General features: G+C 36.0%; 1 protein-coding gene and 1 long non-coding RNA gene across 6 annotated transcripts in view; both read left to right on the forward strand.

Annotated features, from left to right (window-relative positions):
- Positions 1-20333, forward strand: part of gdpd5b (glycerophosphodiester phosphodiesterase domain containing 5b) — a 47628-nt gene that overhangs the window by 9905 nt on the left and 17390 nt on the right. For all 5 annotated transcript variants that reach the window (XR_006156582.1, XR_006156583.1, XM_042739704.1 and 2 more), the window contains 2 exons: positions 5646-5820; positions 19131-19234. Coding sequence is in view for 3 of the 5 variants with exons in the window: in XM_042739704.1 (XP_042595638.1) it covers positions 5704-5820; positions 19131-19234 (221 nt within the window). In the remaining 2 variants the exon portion in view is untranslated. The remainder of the gene's footprint in view (positions 1-5645; positions 5821-19130; positions 19235-20333) is intronic.
- On the forward strand, positions 9870-12127 carry LOC109055274. The gene is made up of 3 exons (XR_006156584.1): positions 9870-10041; positions 10149-10231; positions 11665-12127. It is a non-coding gene; the product is annotated as an uncharacterized LOC109055274 (long non-coding RNA).

Consider the following 20333-nt stretch of genomic DNA (forward strand, 5'->3'; position numbering starts at 1 on the left):
TTTTAGTAGTTATAGAGAGAGTGAGTAGGGGGGGGCGCTGACACAGCATTGGAACGCTTCCATTTAGGAGGGAGTCAGACATAAACAACCTGCTAATATGAGTCAGGTCATGGCAGGGCCTGTTCATCTTCATCATCACCACCCCTCTGTGTAGTACATTGTCCATGGTGCATCGTCTAGTTAATGAGGTTTAGTATTAAAATAAAAACATGATTTAGACTGATTAGATACATGATTTTGACTAGGTAAATGCCAGCTTGGCTGTAAAATTTTATGTTTTATGGTCTTTATGCTGAATCCTCATGCTAATAAATATTATTTTCTCTTGTAATTAACAGTGCAAATGGTGTTGTGGTTATTATACAAAATATTTCATGGATATTATACAAAATATTCTTTAAGGAGTAGTTTGTTCCAGTTCAGATGAATGGAATAACAGATGCTTAAAGGGAATATTTTACCTGATACAAGTGAAGACAAGCTTAAGAAAGCAATTTGTCTCCTCCTTTTGAAAAATGCAGCATCTTTGTCCTGTAAATCGATCAACTTTGACATCTTACCACTGAATAAAAACAAAATGTCTGCAACCTTTCCCTAAGGCAAAGAGGCAATTTTTATCATTTTCTGCAATTGTCTCTTCACTTTTCAAGGACCGATGGTGGTCATTTGTAGCGGATCAGTTTGAGGAGCCCTTGATTGCCTGAGGTTACTTTGACCTGAGTATGTAGTAAACATGTTTAAGATGCTAATAGTATTAGATAGTATAGATTGACTCGCAGAGGCCTTATGGGCCTTATATTCTCAGGGCTCCAAACAAAAAAATCGAGTAAGGAGCCACTGGCTCCTATAAGAAAAAAACTTAGGAGCCAAATAATTTTTTTAGGTGCCACAGAATAAACGTGTTTTATTTATTTTATGATTATTATTTATTTATTTATTTACATTTTAAAATTTCAATCATACTGTCATGTGTTTATGTCTCATCTTTTCTTGACTTTATCAGCATTTTAATCCATCTTGTAGATGACCTGGGAACAAAGGTTCACTTAAAGTGGGAACTAAATGTCTTTTCCAGCTTGAATTCTACAGTCACAAAGAATTGTTCATTACGAATCTGTACTAGTATCATGGAGCATAAGCATCACTTGGCCACTGAGTGTAGCTTGTGCTCCTCCTACATGAGACATTTCAGTAAGTTGTACTGTAGGCTCTCTTATAAAATAGCCTACCTTTTGATGTTAATTCATGTTCACTATGTACTATATTAGTAAAGAGAGAAAGATTAAATGGGTTCACTTGCCCTTGAACTGAGGCGCTAAAGCGACCGCGCCTGCCCCATTAAGGAGCGCCAAAACTGTATGGTTTGAATTTCTTTATGAATTCGGAATAATTTTAAAGCTGGTACTTTTTATTAAAAAGTTACAAAGCGCAGAGCATTTTTCCGATTACTGGACGGCAGTTGCAGTTCAAATAATGAAGTTCACGCATTAAAAGAACACAGACCAAGATCTTGTTTAGAAGAAGCCATATTAGTAATTATTATAAATGAGAATTGTTAACGATATTGCTTATATCCACACAGCTGACAGCTTTACCTGTTCTAGTTTGTTCAAGTTGTGCATGAAATAGACGCTGTATTTTCTGCACTTTCCCTTCTTACGTCTCCGTCATTTCTCTCTCGCTGCACAGCGGAGCTGCGTTTATCAGACTGTGTGCGTCAGCACTGATGTGCGGCAGAGAAGAGGACTGTTTGAAACTTTATTTTTCGACTAAAACTTTAATGCGCATCGTCTCAGTTTTATACGTGAACATAACAAAAGATTTGATCGCAAAACAATTAGGAAAAAAGGCATTACGTTCAAAGTTATAACATGTAAATATATACCCAGATAGCAATAACACTTGGGCTGATTCTGGCTGAAATGCGTCTTTGTCGGTTCAGTCTCGGCATCGGTGAGAAGATAATGGGCCAGAGCCGCGCCGACTCTACAAAACACTTCTGGCTGACAGACGGCTTTTTCTCTATGGGCCGATTGTGTGTATTAACCTTCGGCCCGAGTTCGTTTTATTACAGACGGGGCGCTGCTAGAATGAAGCAAATCATCCGCCTGAGCAAACTTTTTTAGGGTTAAATCCTGAGGAGCTTTCGGCGGGTAGTCGCCAGTGGCGACCTCAGCAAAAACGTCACTCGCAAATTAATATTTATGGTCGCAAATGCGACTGTTTTAGTTGCAGTTTGGAGCCCTGTTCTGCCAATAAGTGTGGTCAATTTTAGCATTTTTCAACGAAATCCAGTTATTTAAAAAGGAATTCACCTACTGAAGATGGGAATTTCACATGAGGGCAAAGAATCCCAAGCAGATTTCACAACAGGTTCAAGTTAGTCACACAGATTTGCCACACTGACCAACAATTTGGTGATTTTTTTGTGAGTATTTTGTATTTGTTTGTAATTTTAAGTGTTAACATTTATTGTGATTTTGTGTGGTTCAGAGGATTTTTATTTTCTTTTTTTTGCCATAGGAGGTTCCTTTTTTAACTCAACCTTTCTCTTCTACACTAATCTGAGATGCAAACTGCTGAACCGTTTCCCTTAATGGAGGCTGTTTGTCACCATTTTGTGGCAATAGGAAATGAAGCAGCAGAAAAAGAGAATATTGTTCCTAAACTCTCACCCATGTCAGACCCCTAAAAATATGGTTCAACAGTCAACTAGACATAAAACTCCCTCTACATCTGAGAGAGTTTCACATTGATTGACAGAAACTGTTTTTTAACCTTACTGGAAGACTTTTAATTTTCATGCAGGTGTGAGACTCATTTTGTGAGGGTATATTCTAAATCCATGCATAATTCCACTGAAAATTTATAAAAGTGATTTTTCTTCTCAGGTGCTTAGCCATGTTGATCTATTCCCTTTCAACTGATAATTAAATGAACTGGTGACCCAGCAAAAAGTTGTTCTAATTAAAGGGACTGTAGAGTTTTCTATTGCAATGTGACTTGACTGTGGTCTTGTGTAATAGCATGTTTTCCGTTTCTGAGAGTTCTGTTGAGATAAGGAACAGCTGACGGCTGCATTTCATCACTAATTCATAACAACAATGACTAATCCTAATTATTTTAACCTCCTGCTTGTGTTTATTTATTGTGCCATTTAATGTTTGGTTATTAATGAATAAATACGTACTGTAATGATTTATTCTTCTTTACATAGATGTTCCTGGCATGCAAACATTAAAAATGTAAAAAGTTGGTGTAAGAAGTCTTTCAGCCATGTCTGGCATGGCCAGATCAAATTAACACATAATTAAGCCACCTGGTCTATAGATTACCATTCCCCTCCTAGATCTGCCACACGCACAGCAGTAAATACAGACGATGCTTAATTATTCAGCAGTTCTCCAAAATGGATTCTCTTCTCTTCATGGGAGTGCAAGAATAATTGCTTTCTTTGCAATTAACAAACCCTGACAGCTAATTTACAGAAACACAAGCTCATTGAAACTCGTTTTGGTGATGTAAGAAGCCATTTATGTCTTATAACACGCCCTTGAAAAAGCATATTTTAGTCTGGCTTGTAAAAAAGTTTTTCATATTTAAGTCCAACAACATGGATTGTTTTTGCTAAAGCAGATTATCTGATGTTGGTACAACAATGGAGCCTTCACAGATTCATCACTGTTGAAATTGATTCAGCTAATCTATAGAAGAGTCTATCCTGATATTTTTTATGAGCCTTTGGGTTGTTTTTGAAGTGGGCATTCACGAGACCTTGGTGACGTAAACTTACCCCCCTTTCTTTGTTGGCTTCTCTAAATGCCAGCTATGCTTCTCACCAGCGCAGTGCACATGAAAGGCTGCTGGTGGTCTCTATTCTCTCCCTGATGTCCCTGATTACTCTGCAATGATTCATTTAGCAGATAAGCAAAGGAGGTATTCAGAGATATGATGTGCCATGCTTATAAATACGGGAGCCCTCATGAGAGGCAGACTAGAGATGAATTTGGATAATTTTCTTGTGTACTTTTTCAACAACTTGTTTTCTTGAACTTTATTTCTATCTAGATTTGCCTATGTCCTATTTTTGCAAGTTTTCATTTAACTTTCTGGAAGTGTACCGCTCCAGTGATTGGGGTTGGTAGGATTTTTAAGTCTCATCAAGGCTGTATTTATTTGATTAAAAATACGTCAAAACAGTAATAATGTGAAATATTATTACAAAATAACTGTTTTCTTTTTTAGTAAATTTTGAAATGTAATTTATTCCTATAATGCAAAATCCATAAATAGAGTAATTTTCTGCCATTACTCTAGTTTTTAGTATCACATGATGTTTTAGAAATCATGCTAATATGCTGATTTGCTTCTTAAGGAACATTTCTTGTTATTATAAATGTTGAAAACAGGATTCTTTGATGAATAGAAAACTCTTCATTGTCACTCTTGATTAGTTTAATGCAGCCTTGCTGAATAAAATTTTTAATTTGTTTCTAACTTTTTAAATGCTCGTATAAACAATTTCTTAAACATAAAACTTTTAAAGCAGATTTGTAGCAGAAATCCAACAGTGGACAACATTGAAAGCTCTTCTCAGTCAGCTTTTTTTTTCACAGTGCTTGGATTTGTGCAAATGAAAAGCTGTCTCGTTAGATGACAGTGTTTTGGCTGATGCCAGTGCCACCCTGGCTTCCCTGATAAGGGTTCCAGAGGCTTAGTCCCTCACTCACAGAGACTGATAAGCAGGGGAAAATCTCTGAGCTGAGGCTGCAAGAAGGTGAATCTCTTGGGCAATTCAGCGATGATTACTACAGGCACAGTGCCGATCTGGTGACTGGCACACACGAGAACGGTTGAGGGTCCACAACTGTTACGCTGGCAGTTTTCAGGTGTTCATGGGATCCACAGACAGAAAGACGTCTCTTGTGTCCACCCAGGCTGCATTTAAAAAAAAAAAAAAAAATCTAAAACATAGTAAAAACTAATGTTGTGAATTGATTATATTTTCAAATACTGTTTTAAATTTTAATGTTTTTAAAACGTTATATTCCTTTAATGGAAAAGCTGAACTTTCAGCCATTATTCTAGTTTTCAGTATCACACAATCCTTCAGAAGTCATTCTAATAATTGCTGCTCAAGAAACATTAATTATTATCAGTGATGAAAACAGATATGCCGCTTACTTTTGTGAAAACCATCATAAATGTTTTTTTTTTTTTTTTGGATTCTTTGATGAATAGAAAGTTAAAAAGAACATCATCTATTTGGAATAGAAATCTTTTGTAACAGTATAAACGTCTTTATATCTTTTTAATGCACTCTTGCTGAATAAAATTATAAATTTCTTTAAATAAACATTAAACAAACTTACTGGCACCAAACCTTTGAACAGTAGATTCAACATTGATGACCACAGTTTGAGCATAAAATGTAAAAATTGAATGGACAGTTTTAGGAATTATGGATCTTCTATATTTAGAGGATCTGGAATGGCATTGAGCAGTGACATTGTTGGAAATTGACTCGTTTCTCCACTGCTCCCCTCATAAGATTTATGGATGTGTCAGCCGTTTAAAGTGTCACATGGGGCTAATGCTAATCTGCTGTTTGTTTTATGCAGTGCTCTGTGTGTGTCTTTCTACAGGGTCTTTGGGGATCAGTGGGATGATAGTGAGGTGGGTTGGAGTCTGGATTGAAGGAGCATGGTGAAGCACCAACCATTACAGGTCTATGAGAGACAGTTGTGTTTGTCATGTCTAACCGGGATCTACGGATGCCGCTGGAAACGCTATCAGCGGTCACATGATGACACCACCAAGGTGAGTTATCCCGTCGCCAAACCATCTGGCTGTGATGTGAAGACTTTATTACAGCTCAGATTCCACAGCTAATGTTTTAGATGTCACAAATATGAGTGTTTATGTGAACAGTTTTGATTCAGTGAAGTGTTTTGGGAGAGATTTCCGTGAACAGTATTTAAGGCAGGTTCACACTGCCCCAACAAAATGCAATGTTTTAAACAAGCAAACGTTGGCTTTTTTTTTGGGATTCAGAGTCATTTCATAATGGTCCGACTGATTCAAAACCAATAAAGAGTCATTTTAACTCATTCATTTAAGGGAACTGACTCATAAGAGTCTGAATCATATAAGTGATTCCTTTGTGAATCAGACTATACTGATCCAGCAGGTTTGTTGTTGTGTTGAGTCCTTTAGAAAACCATTTAGGTTCATAAGGATTAAGTAACAACCTTAAATATGTGGATTGTTTTAAAAACATAATACACTTAAAAATAAAGGTTCTTTATTGGCATTCCACGAAGAACCTTAAAAATTATTGGACCATTTCCATGGGCGCAAAAGGTTCTTTATAATGGAAGTTTCTTTAAATTATTAATGTTATTGACATTAAGAAAAAAAAGCACAATCACAGTACACAGAAAGTTTCTTTGGGAAACCAGAATGGTTGTTCTATTGCCTTGCTACTAAAACCCCTTTTTGGAAACTGTTATTTTTAAAAGTGTAGGTTAACAAGGATTGGAATTAATCAGGTCACATGTTGAGTCATAGTTTCCAAGAAAACTTTTCTGGGAAGATCAAAGTCTTGATTAGTCAAGGGTCACTGTTCAGTATGGGGTCAGAAATTCATTAGTTGATCGCCAACTCTGTGTTTCCTTGTGTTCTTTATTTGTCACTTAGATCAATGTGACACGTCTATCATTGACTTTGTTTTGTGCATAGACAGATGATGAAGTGTCAATATGAGAAAGAATCTCTAGGTCATTAAGAGGTCAGCTGAAGATCTGATCACATGGCCAGCCATTTCAAAATGTTCTTAGTGTATTTTGAATCAACATTTGCACTGTAAACATATCAAATTACCAGACCTTATTAGGTAATAAAACATAAAAGTGAGATGGAAGCATTTAATTATTGATTTTATTATATTTAACTATGTTCTAGAAATTTAGTCCTTTTGTTTAAGGGTCTTTTGATTGGGGTTTGCTTCAGTAGAGTCAAGTATAAGTAAGTAACGAACATAAAAATACTTTTTGTCTAGGATACTGCTTCCATGCATTTAATTAAAGGACATTCGCTGAGCATCAGGGGAATTGTGACGTTATTTATGTGTGCTGAAAAAGCCGTCTCTCCAGACTGCCAACAAATGGTATTATCCTCATTGCCTAATGCAGTGAGCGAGGCCACAGTGTCCATGAGGACTGAGGAGGATGTTCTGCTTTAGTAAAAGACTTTAATCAAAGCATTGCAGGTCTGTATATCTTTTTACATTAGTAGAATACGTAACTAGAACAGCAGCTGTGGATTTGTGTGTCATTGGAATGTGTGGTCTTTAATGTTGTACATACCCTTTCATTTGCCACTGTAAATGTAACGCTAATATACATCCTCTAGTTTTTTTTTCCTTTTCCATGTTCTCTCCAAATAGTTGCAGTGGCTCATTAACACACAACCTATATGCTTGTCTTTTCATTCAGTGATTTTTTTTTAATAAGGCTAATCAAATATCCCTAAAGGTGCATTTATTAATGTTTGCTTTCCTTCAGAGAGAGTTTTGCCTTCGAGCATTACTGTTTTCAGATGTGTACTCCGTAAAGGTCCCTGTGGGAGAAGAGAGTTGGGACACAATTGCTTGTCAGAGAATCAGTGTGTAAGATGAGACGCAAGCGAAAGGAGAAGACTTTGTGTTGAAAATCAGTGACACACATTTTGACCGTGTTCATGTTGCTGAGAAGAACTGGAGAGATGGTTGTCAGAGAAACCAAGATAAAGTTGGAGGCTTGTCAGTACAGATGCATGTTGATAATGAAAGGAGGACCGTCACACAACACCAGGGAAACTACATCCTTTGTTATTTTTGCTTACTCATAATACAGACCTCAAATCATACAGGAACTATTCCAGTGGATCTGAGGTTAATTTTTTGCTAGGCAGACAATAAAATGGGTGAAAGAATCCATGAACTGTAACATGAACTATATTTTACTTTTATTTAATATATTTTCAGATTCAGAACATAGTGTGAGTCAACTAGATGGAGAGATGCATCACATCTGCAATCAGAGTGCAGTTGGATAAATGCTACTATACTGAAATGAACCATAACAGATAAAATGTATATTTCGCTTTTAATTCCACAAAAGAAGACTAAGCCATTGCCCTGGTTTCCTGTTGTTCTCTGGCTCTCAGCTGCTTGTACTCTGCTGTCAGCAATTTCGGCTCAGTCTTGACTGTCCGCAGCGGGAGGCCTGACCCTGTCCACAGAAACAGCCAGTTCAGCTGTCTGCGAGAGAGAGAGAGAGAGAGAGAGAGAGAGAGAGAGAGAGAGAGAGAGAGAGAGAGAGAGAGAGAGAGAGAGAGAGAGAGAGAGAGAGAGAGAGAGAGAGAGAGAGAGAGAGAGAGAGAGAGAGAGAGAGAGAGAGAGAGAGAGAGAGAGATAACTGGACCAGAATGCACTGTGGTGATGAATACAGCTAATGTAGTTTCCGGTCACTTTTAAATGAAACAGGATATGCTGTCTTTACTCATACATAAAAATTTGACCTTTGTCCCATCCTGCCACAGTTGATCGTTTCATTGTCCAGGTCTCGGCCCTCATATGACACACTAAACTCTGAGTTGAGAGACCAGGGATGATGCAGAGCGCATCCATATTTCATGATTCCAGACTCAATCTGTGTAATCATTGGAGCGGAGAGATTCCTTCTGTCATTTCAAACTCAATACAAAGCCTTTGTGCATTAACCCCAGTAGAGCATGGTGTACAGTGGTCTAATATGACTAGTTCTGTTGAACTATTCTATATGAAGCCTGTCTTTGTGTCTGGTAAGAGTGTTTGTATGTGTGCTCGTCTCCTGTTTAAGCTGTAAGTTGTGCTCCGCTGAAAAGAGATCCCTCCTCAGTAATAATTGAGAGTTTTTCCATTTACGTATCCCAACACAAAGGGCACGTGAGTAGGAGTGTCATTTTCTCCCACAAGCCCCTGTGTGGTCTGTGCAAGCCAATATAGCTCAAAAAACACAATACCTGCAGCAACCGGCATGTAGTGGAATAACTGTGATCCATTATATACAGTGCCGTCCAAGCGTTTGGGGTTGGTAAGGTTTTTAAAAGGTTTTTGAAAGAAGTCTCTGATGCTTATCAAGGCTGCATTTATTTGATACAAAAATACAGTAAAAACAGTAGTATTGTTAAAGATACATTTTTCACTCTTGCTAAATAAAAGTATTCATTTCTTTAAAAAGATGCTTCCAAACGCTCTCAGGAGGATCTACCCATACACTCTCCAAAGTTCCCCTCTTTTCTCAATTTTTTTTTTTATCTGAGAGAGGTTTACAGCTGTAGCGTTAGTGATTGACAGTACACTGTAAAAAATAATCCAGTGGCTTAGTAAATTTCACAAAAATAAAGAGCTATATTAACTTAATAAAATCTTTTGAAATCATTTAAGTGATATTTTGAGTGGGTCAGGTTAAAAAAAATAATGAAAAATCCAACAGGTAATTTCTTCTAAAATTTACATATATTTTTTAAGTTTATTTAATGAAAATAAATAAGTATTTAACTAAGTAATTATATTTTTAATATAACCTCAATATTTCTGGTGAATGCTAATAGAAATGTTTGATAATTATTTACTTGTACTGATCTGTTTTAGAAACTAAAATTATTAAGTATTTCCTACCAATTTTCCTAAATAAAGTTCCATCTTAATAAACGAGTTTAAATAAATTGAGTAAATTTCGCGGCTAAAGTGATCACGTGTGCAGCTCCGCAGAAGACAATCTGCTTTCCTCAGCAACGACGTCGACTAGCCATACTCCTCGCAACTGGTAGTAACATTAGTCAGCTAATCCTTCTTACGTTTGTAACACTTTATTAATAAGTTAATAATTATTAAGCATTTCCTAACAACTGTCTTTGTATTTTACGTCATCTTAAACAAGTTTCGCGGCTTAATCGAAGCCACCTGAAGGACGGCTTCCTCAGCAACGGCAAGGCCCGCACTCCTCGCATATCCTGGTACATTATGTAATTTAGCCCGCTAATACTACTTATGTTTGTAATACTTAATTCAGAAGTTAATTAAGAATTTCCTAACAATTGTGTTTGTATTTTGCGTCATCTAGTTTCGCGGCTCAAGCAAGAGGCACCTGTCACTGAAGGACTGCTTTCCTCAGCAACGACGTGAACAGCATTACTCGAATATCCTGTAAGTAGTCATTTTATAACTATGTATATTTGCAATACTTTATTCAAAAGTTGATTAAACGTTGACCGTGGGTACGTGTACACAACATTGTAGTTTTCTAAGTAAGTTACTGGCGCAGCCATATGTATGTTAGCTAGTAAGTTACCAGTTGTTTTGGGGTTTTTTTTTGGAGTGGGTTAACGTTAGTACTATTTGTATCACCATTTATTTCAACCGCCATTTGAAAGTCTAACGATTAGTGTAACCGTGGTCCAGCAACTATAACAGTACATACCCAATGGAGAACGATTTTGTACAAATCCGGGTTCCAATTTGGTGTCGGTGGCTTGTCAAAAGAGAACACATCATTTATGAACGTTCAAATTACAACATTCTGTCTTTGTAAAACATCATAATTACTACATAAACTCAAGTATGAGCTCTTAAATCACCACTACAAATACGTCATGCAAAAGCATTTAAAATGGCGTGGGCATAACATAGGCTGGTGCGTTTTAATCAGCTCCCACTGTAGGGAGTCGGCCAGTTTAAGGCCTGTGCCATTGTAAAATCATTCTAGTGCACTGAAACCTAGATCACGCCATTTGGCTAGTAAATTTTTTAGGGTTACTCGCCAGACTGATATATATATATATATATATATATATAAAAGCTGAATTTTCATTCCATTACTCCAGTCACCAGAGCCGCTCCGCAACAAATCCAGACCTGGTGGGTATTGAAGGACGGCGGAGCATGGCGCCGACATGCAGCGGAGCAATCCGCAGCCGTTCCAGAGTTGGTGGAAATCCGAAATACCGCTAACCAATCAGACCTCAGAAACCGCCCAAAATGCCACAATAACCAATCAGAATAAAGAGAAATGCGTTTTTTCACATCTTCAGTTCAACTCAGTTCAGTCATCATTTTCATGATCGATCATGGCCATCAAGTCCGCTTATTCGAGTACTCTTGCCCGTTCCCTAATAAATAATGCTTTGTTTTAAACATAACGTTGAATACCGATATTTGAAATTTATTTTAAGAATGAAACAACACTACAAATGTGAAATTAAAACTACCAGTAGGTTGCAGCAAGTCACTTAATTTGATTCATTCAGGAATGAAACATCGTTATGCTTTTCTCAAGCACTCAAAATAATGCTGTGGCTTTTTTGAAGCTCGCAGTTGATCTCTTTTCATTTTTCTTTTAGGTTTATCGTTAAAAATAAATTTCCCTATGTAGAAAATTAACCTGTCCTCTTGTTAAGAAGAATGCTGTTAATTTTTGCAACTCCTCCCCCAGTAAACTTTGTTTGAGATTTTACCTGTCATATGCTCCAACAGGATGTTTGCTTCTTTAGGTGCTATTTGTTTTGTGTATTTGTCACTTTCTTGTTACATTCAGGTTTGAATGTTAGCTCTAACCAGTTCTCTTTACAATTTGCCTGTAGGATTCAGCTGATCTACCCGTCTTCGTCCAAGTGGAGTTGGCAGAGGAGGTCATAAAAATCTACATCCTTCGGGACAATGATGGGGCAGTCAGCGATGTAGGAGTTGTGATTGAGGGCATCACTGTCCTCCGCAATCTCTGGAATCTCAGCAGAGCCTGCTGCTATCTTTTGGGACTCAACGTACGCATTGGATTTGAGATATCCCAAGACCCACAAATACTCACTTGAGGTTTACAAAAACTGTTTCTTGAGCTGGATCCTTCAAGACTCTCTGTTAAGGTTCAGAGGTTAAAAAAATATCTTCTTGCATAGTTGCTGTTCAAGATCATCCCACAGAATGGGCATTCCTGATGGAAGTGTTTCTGTTATCTGATTAATTCTGTTGAAGGGATAGTTCACCAAAAAATGAAAATGTTGTCATAATGTACTCACCCTCAAGTTGTCCCAAACCTGTACGAGTTTCTTTCTTCTGTTAAACATAAAAGATATTTTAAAGAATGTTGGTTAACAGACAGTTGAAGGTTGCCATTGACTTTTTCATAGTATATATATTTTTTCCTACCATGGAAGTCAATGGCAACCTTCAACTGTCTGTTAACCAACATTCTTTAAAATATCTTTTGTGTTCAGCAGAAGAAAGAAACTCGTACAGGTTTGGGACAACTTGAGGGTGAGTACATTATGACAACATCTTTTTTTTGGGTGAACTATCCCTTTAATATTGATGTAAGTGTTGCTTTTATTTTTTTATGGTTTAATGTTGAGTGTGACTGCAAATGGCTGGTATGCACCAGGAAGAAAGTAAGATGTAATTTCTCTTATGGCTATCATATTTTACATGCAATCTACTTGAATATTAAAATGGATGAAATGTTTCATAGGTTGATTTTAGACTTTGTCTAATGTTTAATTGACAAATAAATGTTCAATTAAAAATGTGTTTCTTTCTTTGTTTGGTTTTATTATATTTATTGTAAAGGGTAAATAGTGTAAAAAAGTGAATGCAACATTTTGATAATTTATAGTCCAATATTAAGTTAAATTCATTTTTACATTTAGTAAATATAGTACATTTTTTTGGTTAAATTTCATCTAATATTTCAATTATATCTACTCAATATTTTTAGTTTATTTGACATAGAATTACAGTTGTGGTGTTTTATAATTTTGATTATATCTAATTAATTTTATTTCTCATATAAAGTAATTTGGTTATTCAGATTTACAATTTTTTTTACTGACATTTACTCAATTTATACAGTATATTTCATTGATTTCACAGCTTTAAAATTTACTCAATTTTTTTGAGCGTAAAAATGTTTCACCAAAAAAATTGAGTAAATAATAGTTAAACTTTTTACAGTGTAAGGAGCAAATCACAATGTGTGGTACACATGCGTCAATGACGGACGTACAGCTAGTTGTTGGCTTCCATTCATACAGCACACATCAACTGAAATCACTCTTAAAATTTGATTGTGAGTCACTGTTTATAGAATGTAGCTGTCAGTCTCTTTTATAACAATTTTTCTATAAACATAACCATAGTAAGCCTCCAAACAGGACTGATAGTCATCTCCTGCTGCAGTGTGAGCAAAGCAAGTGTTTGAATGTTTAGCAAACACTTTTTAAGTTTTACTTTTGAAAAATAGTAAAATATTGGAAGTAAAAAATACTTTTATGACACCCTGAAATAAAAACCCTACAAATAATATTAATAATAGTAAAATAATTATATATATATATATATATGTATATATATATGTGTATGTATGTATGCATGTATGTATGTATGTATGTATGTATATATATTATATTATATTATATTATATTATATTATATTATATTATATTATATTATATTATATTATATTAATGTAGCATTATAAATAAGTATGTAGAGTAGTTTCCTTGATGTGACTTTACATTGTTGGCCCAGAAAATATTTAAAATATTGTTTAAATATACAGGCACTGAAGTAAAGGTGTAGTTTTACATATGCCAGTGATGGCATTAACCAACCATTGATTACGTTAAATTTAAACCTGGATAATTTCACAATCACGCTGCTTTTCCCTTGTTGTTATCTAGTCAGTTGAATTTAGAGTTTCTGTTCATGTTTTCTGACTATGGCATTCAAGATTTTGGTGCATCCTCATAACTCACTCTCATGTTGTTTCAACTTGAATTACTTTCTTCTGTGGAACATAAAAGAAGATATTTTGAGAAATGTCTCTGTGTTCTTAGTAGAAGTCAATGGTCACCAAAATTGCTTGGTTACGAACATTCTTCAAAATATCATCTTTTTTGTTCCATAGATGTAAGAATGCCAAACTGGTTTGGAACGATGTAAGTAAATGATAGATTTTTCATTTTTAAATGAAATACTAATTTTAACACCTCACTGGGAAACAAGGTTCAAATACCTTTTGGTCTGGTGAAAACATTATTGTATGTTAAAACGTTCTCCTTTTCCAGTCAGTACTGAGGGTAGAGTGTCACCACAGACATGATGCACAATGACAGATGGTGACTCTACCCGTGTACCCGGTTACAGCATGTACAAAACAACCACAGACTCAGCCAGAGGCCACCCAACCAATCAGTGTTTTTCCTCAGGCTGAAGACTGTCATTTCCAGTCGATTGGAAGAAACTCAGAGACATGTACATGCATCTTTAGACAGCATCAGCATCAGACTGGGGCTCTTAAACACTTCCCATCCCTCAGTAAAACAGATTATGTCTGTGATTACATTCTGTTCTCTAGACGCTGTATTGCACATAGCAATCTGTTCACTGCAATGTTCTTCATTTACTTGGGTTCACATTAGGAGGACTTTGCTTTAAGATTCTCCACTCCAGTGCTGTTGCAGTCATTCTGGGCTCATGTTCACAGCATTCTTAAATGGCTTTGATGAACTCATCTGCGGGCATGTTATCTAGTGCCAGCATTTCCTACAAGGTGACCTACAATGCTTGTTCTTGTCAGATTTTATCTTTCCCTGTCTGTCAGCATACATTATTATTAGGTTATGCTTACATTGATAAATGAAATGATAAATTCTGTTGTTTTAGACCTCATTGACTTTCACTGTATGAACACTGAGACATTTTTTTAAATGGCATTTTCATTAATTTTTATGTTCTTCTGAAGAAAAAGTAATACAGGTTTGGAATGGCATGAAGGTGAGTAAATGATGACAGAATTTTCATTATCAGATCTTGGTTATCCAGTGCTTTTGAATAGAGATTTATGTGCATCTGACATTTAGTTCTTTGTCATCCATGTTTAAAATACACATTCAATTTTGTGATTTTTGCATATTTGCAAAAGCGGTACTCTTTGTGGCGACCGACACATTATTGACCCACAATGATTTTACATAACAATTAACATCAGTGGAACACTTTGAATAGACATAAACGTGTAATTTCAAGTGGAAATGAGTCCTGTTCACAGCATTTTCATTTAGACATCCAGCATATCTGTCTATAACCCTCAGGCAGACATTGTCAAGCTGTAGTGAACTACTTTCAGGACCAAAAATACCCTTATGTAAATACCAACACTATAGTATGAATGTACTGTACATCACACCTCTTCCACTATACAACTGGTCTTCTCAGTAGAAATGATCTAACTAACCCATAAAGCTCTAAGCACTAGTAGTGTTAAACTGAATCCACGTGGGTTAGGAAAGGTCATTTTTGCATAGTCCTTGTTATACAGCCACATTTTAATTCCACATGGCCTGAATTTTACCTCCAGTGACATTTTATTTTCAGTTGTGTAGCCACATATCGAAAGTACACCAGTATAATAATCACTCTATGAATAAAACATCTTTTCCTTGAAAAGTTCAGTTAATGGATTACATGACATCTGTTCCAAACCAGGTCAGTCCACTTTGTACAAAGGAGCCTGATTTTGCACCTTGCTTATGGATGCGATTTACCGCTGAGGGACTGTTATGAAAGGACGTTGTTCAGCTACTCCCCTACCTATTCCACTTCCATTTTTCAATCCGCTCACTTCCACCCACTGCCTCTCCTTCACTCTCTCGCATCGGGAAGCCGGCCTCCCCGTGTTCTTTGCCCTTTCACTCTGTGGAATAGATATTTAACAGTCAGTGGGATTTTGAACTACAGTTGGTGCCTCAAGGGAGCAGATGTGTGCGGCAAATACTTACTGTATGAATAAATTATATGATTCCGGGGCGCCAGAGTCAAGGCACTCCAAAGAAAGCTGCTTGTTGCTGTCTGTCTGTCTTGTTTTTGGGCAGTGGTTCAGCTTGGCTTGGTTGTTTGCTCAGGAAATGCTAAACAAGCTGTTGGCTAATTTTCATAATTGCAGTCAGTGCTTGGCAGATCTTATTCTGAGATATTGTTATCATTCCCATATTTCAGCATCAGATAAGCCTGTTTAACTTCATGAAGATAATTATAGGCAGCCACTGTAACCATGCCATTTCACCCCACCTTAACCAATTAGCAAAAGTCTTTACAGCGTTGAAACAAATGTGCCATGCAAAGCTTTGCCGGGATCGTTTTAAACGTAATTGTTACTTTGATTTTCTTCATAGAAGTGTTTCTGTACCTGACATAACTCTGTGATTTGTTACAACGAGACGTTCAAGGTTCAGACAGTTGAAACGCTGTCATAGACACACAATACAAATTCAACTCTCCCCTCAGGAAATAGTGGAAAAAGTCAGTTTACTTTGGAACTAAGTGGTGGAGTCGTGCTGTCATCTCAGATCAGCGGGAGGGAATGAAACAAGTCTTTTGAAAATAAGCTTTTTGAGGCTTAATGATGAGATAATATTGTCGTTATAGGAGACACAGTTTGCCGCCCAGCGCTGCTCTGAATCCCTCCTGTTAAGATGCATGCTGCTTGTTGCTCATTGGCCCTGATGATGTCATGGCAATCTGTTCAGCAGCTTCAACCACATGAGTGTCAAAAACACAAGCGTGTTTATCAATTCATGTGCTGAACTATTGTCATCTCGTTAAGGTTGTGTGTTCAAGGTTATGAAGGACAAGTCATGCCATGAACAATTGAAATATTGAACATTTTTAAGTCGTTAGAAAAATCATTGGAAAAAACAATACTGCATTTGACATTTGACCTGTTTTATGGTGTGATATTGATTTGGCGTATTTCAAACAGTCTGTGATGCTGGTGGGAAATCTCAGGTTTAGCAGCGTTTATTTGTGTGTATTATTTTTCTACTCCGAATTACCCATAATCCTCTTTATGTCTCTATATTTAGGCATTTTTGGATGATGGGGCTTAGGAATTAATACATGCTTTCTAACTGCTTTTTATGAGCCAAGCGGATCATTCATTTCTGAACAAAACATTTTTTTTGACCTGCTGTTTTCATTCTTTGTGTAGTGATGAGGAAGAAGATTGTCGATGTGTCTCCATTAATTTAATTTAATTTAATTTAATTTTTAATTTAATTTAATTTTTAATTTAATTTAATTTTTAATTTAATTTTTAATTTAATATTTTTTTTTGTAAATAAGAGCTGTCGACCTGCATGTTCTTTATTGTTCCGTGAGAACCGTGAATTTCTTCATGTAACCAGGAGTAATCTTTCTTAACAGAATTTGATTTGATTTGATTTGATTTACCCACACTGGTCATGGTTTTTATTAATGTGTGGTTTATATTTGCAGTCTTATGTCCACTTTAAGTGTTGGGATTTGAGGAAGTTGTTGGCCATATACGGGACTGACACTAAATCCCTAGGATAGATTAAAGAGGAAAACCATTACGAAAATGACTATAATTCAAAATTATTGTAACATTAGTCTATTCCAACATTAATTCATTCAGAAATAAATGTTTCATTTGTTTTTCATGGTTTATGGAATTGCACACTAGCCACTTCATTAATCCACAAATCCAATTTCAATGTGTGTCATAGACAGTGCACTGTTTAAAAAAAAGAAGAAGAAAAGGTTGGTCATCATTGAGCCAAATAAATGGTGGTATTTTAAGTGAGGCCATTATTCATGGTACATTGGTTATTGTGCCAGGGGTGCATTTGTGCAAACAAAATGTGTGGGAAGTGCCAGTGAAATGCTGAAAAAGAAAAGACATTTCAAAGAAAATATTCTTGACTGCTTTACCGTCTATGTGTGAGAAATGCTAATAGAGAGAATGTTTAATTCACTGGAGGATTTGAACTAGAGAACAAACAGTATTATGACTGTATGTACTAGGGTAACACGGTAGCCTACAAAATGATCTTACCAAATTTGCTGAAAATTTACTCACCCTCATGCCATCCAAGAACAAATATTGAGAAATTTAGTATTACATCACTTGTTCACCAGTAGATCCTTTGCAGTCAATGGGTGCCATCAGAATGAGAGTCCAAACAGCTGATAAAAACATCACAATAATCCACAAGTAATTAACACCGCTCCAGTCCATCAGTTAATGGCTTGTGAATTACTTGTGGAAGGAATATATTACTACATTTCTAAAAGTCTGTTCTAATAAAGAAAGAAACTCATCTACATCTTGGATGGCCTGAGGGTGAGTAAATTATAGAACATTTTCATTTTTGGGTAAACATTTCCTTTAATTATTGCAGATTTGAAGTAAATTGCCTGTACATTTTTGATGCTTCTCTTAGTTGACTTAGTTGAGAAAAATGAGAGCTGAATGCAGGCAACGGAAAGGCCCTTTATTTACCCTGCAGAGAGCAGAACTAATATTTCAGTAATGAATCTGTGATGAAGGCAGATCTCACCATTGAAGCAGCTCTATTCATATTAATTGAGTTTAATGTGATATACAGTAATGACCTGAGGCACTATTAAAACTCTATAGTAATTTTCACTAAATTTTTAAACAATATTTTGAAATATGTGACCCTGGACCACAAAAGCATCAAGGTCAATTTCTCGAAATTGAGATTTATCAGAAAGCTGAATAAATAAGTTTTCCATTGATGCATGGTTTATTAGGATCTGACAATATTTGGTCGAGATACAACTATTTGAAATAGTTGGAATCTGAGGGTGCAAAAAAATCAACATACTGAGAAAATCACCTTTTAAGTTGTCCAGATGAAGTTCTTAGCAGTGCATATTACTAATCAGAAATTAGGTTTTGATACATTTATGGTAGGAAATTTACAAAATGTCTTTACTTTAATATCCTAATGATTTTTGGCATAAAAGAATAATCAATAATTTTGACCCATACAATGGTTTTTAGCTATTGTTAAAAATATACCCAAGCAACTTAAGACTGGTTTTGTGGTCCAGGGTCACATATTTGCTCTTGAGATTACCTTTTGGCACAGTTTCTCACAGTGGCTGTATTAATTCTTGCTGGCAGCAACCCATTTAATAATACCGATGTTGATAGACACAAATTATGTAACAGATTTATTTGAACTTTTAACTAAACTATTTTTATTTGTTGCGTTTCTTTGTTCTAGTGGGAGTGTTTGTGGTCCTTCATTCTCTTCTGCACTTTCTCCTTGTTACTGGTATGGTTTTACTTCTGGTGGGAGGCCCACAATGACTACAGTGAGTTTAACTGGTGAGTAGACCTTATAAAATCACACACTCTCATCAACGATCCCTAAATCTCTGTTTCTCTGAAAGAGACATATCTAAGAAACTCATGAGCTTTCCCAAAAACAAATTTGGCATAATCCTATGCTCAAAGTAATCCAGAGTTCATGGAAAGGTCTCTGATAGAACAGATTGCATGTCATTCTAAAAGATAGGCTGGTCTGTTCTCTAGCAGTATTTAGAATAGAATAGCTTACTGAGTACTTCATACTAATTTTGGTATGTAAAGCAGTATGCAATTAATTCGTAAGACGAGTATGTTGTTATCTTCAAAGTGGTTATTTTGTATTTTTAATGCAAAATGTGTTGGCTTTTGTGAATCAAATTAAACAATAAGTAAAGAAAAAAGATGTTGAAAATTCAGGCTGTTGATATTTCTAGTTAAATTCTTAAACATTAAATGTAAGTTAAAAATGAGTAGAGTGGATTATGGGATTTAAGACCAAATGCAATGTTTTCCTTTGTCTATTGCTCACGTTTGTGTACTAAATGTAGTATGCTTAAAATACAGAGCTAAAATATACATTTATAATATATATTACTTTAATATATAATGTTTATTCATTTATATATAATTTTAAACTATGACATATATCTGCACTCACACTCACATTTACATTCTGTTATGGTTTCGCCATTAAATCACACTCTGACGTTTTTACAGTACCCGTTGCTTCATAATCTTCTATTTTCCAGGAGCCACATGCTCTGTAAAACTGGTTGAGGACATTAAAAACAACGTGACGATGAAAGCCATTGTTTGCCTTGTCCTTCAAGGTCATTTTCTCCTGATCTTTTTCTTTCATCTCCTGTTTTCCATTTCTTTTCAATGTCACTTCTCTCCTCCCTTTTGTGGCCTCCCACACCCCCCCGCACAGTCTCAGGGGAGGTACATGAGTCCTTGATGTTACTGTAGAGGACAAGAGAGTTGATTCACAACGACCTCCAGTTATTGCCTCCGAGGGATTGTGCATGTAGAATCTGTGATCAGACAGGGGATGCATGTAGCATGCAAACCCTTGATATGGCTCCACCCACCGAGCTGCATTTAGCCAATCAATTCT

Source organism: Cyprinus carpio, chromosome B15 (genome assembly GCF_018340385.1).
Source record: "Cyprinus carpio isolate SPL01 chromosome B15, ASM1834038v1, whole genome shotgun sequence".
Lineage (NCBI taxonomy): Eukaryota > Metazoa > Chordata > Actinopteri > Cypriniformes > Cyprinidae > Cyprinus > Cyprinus carpio.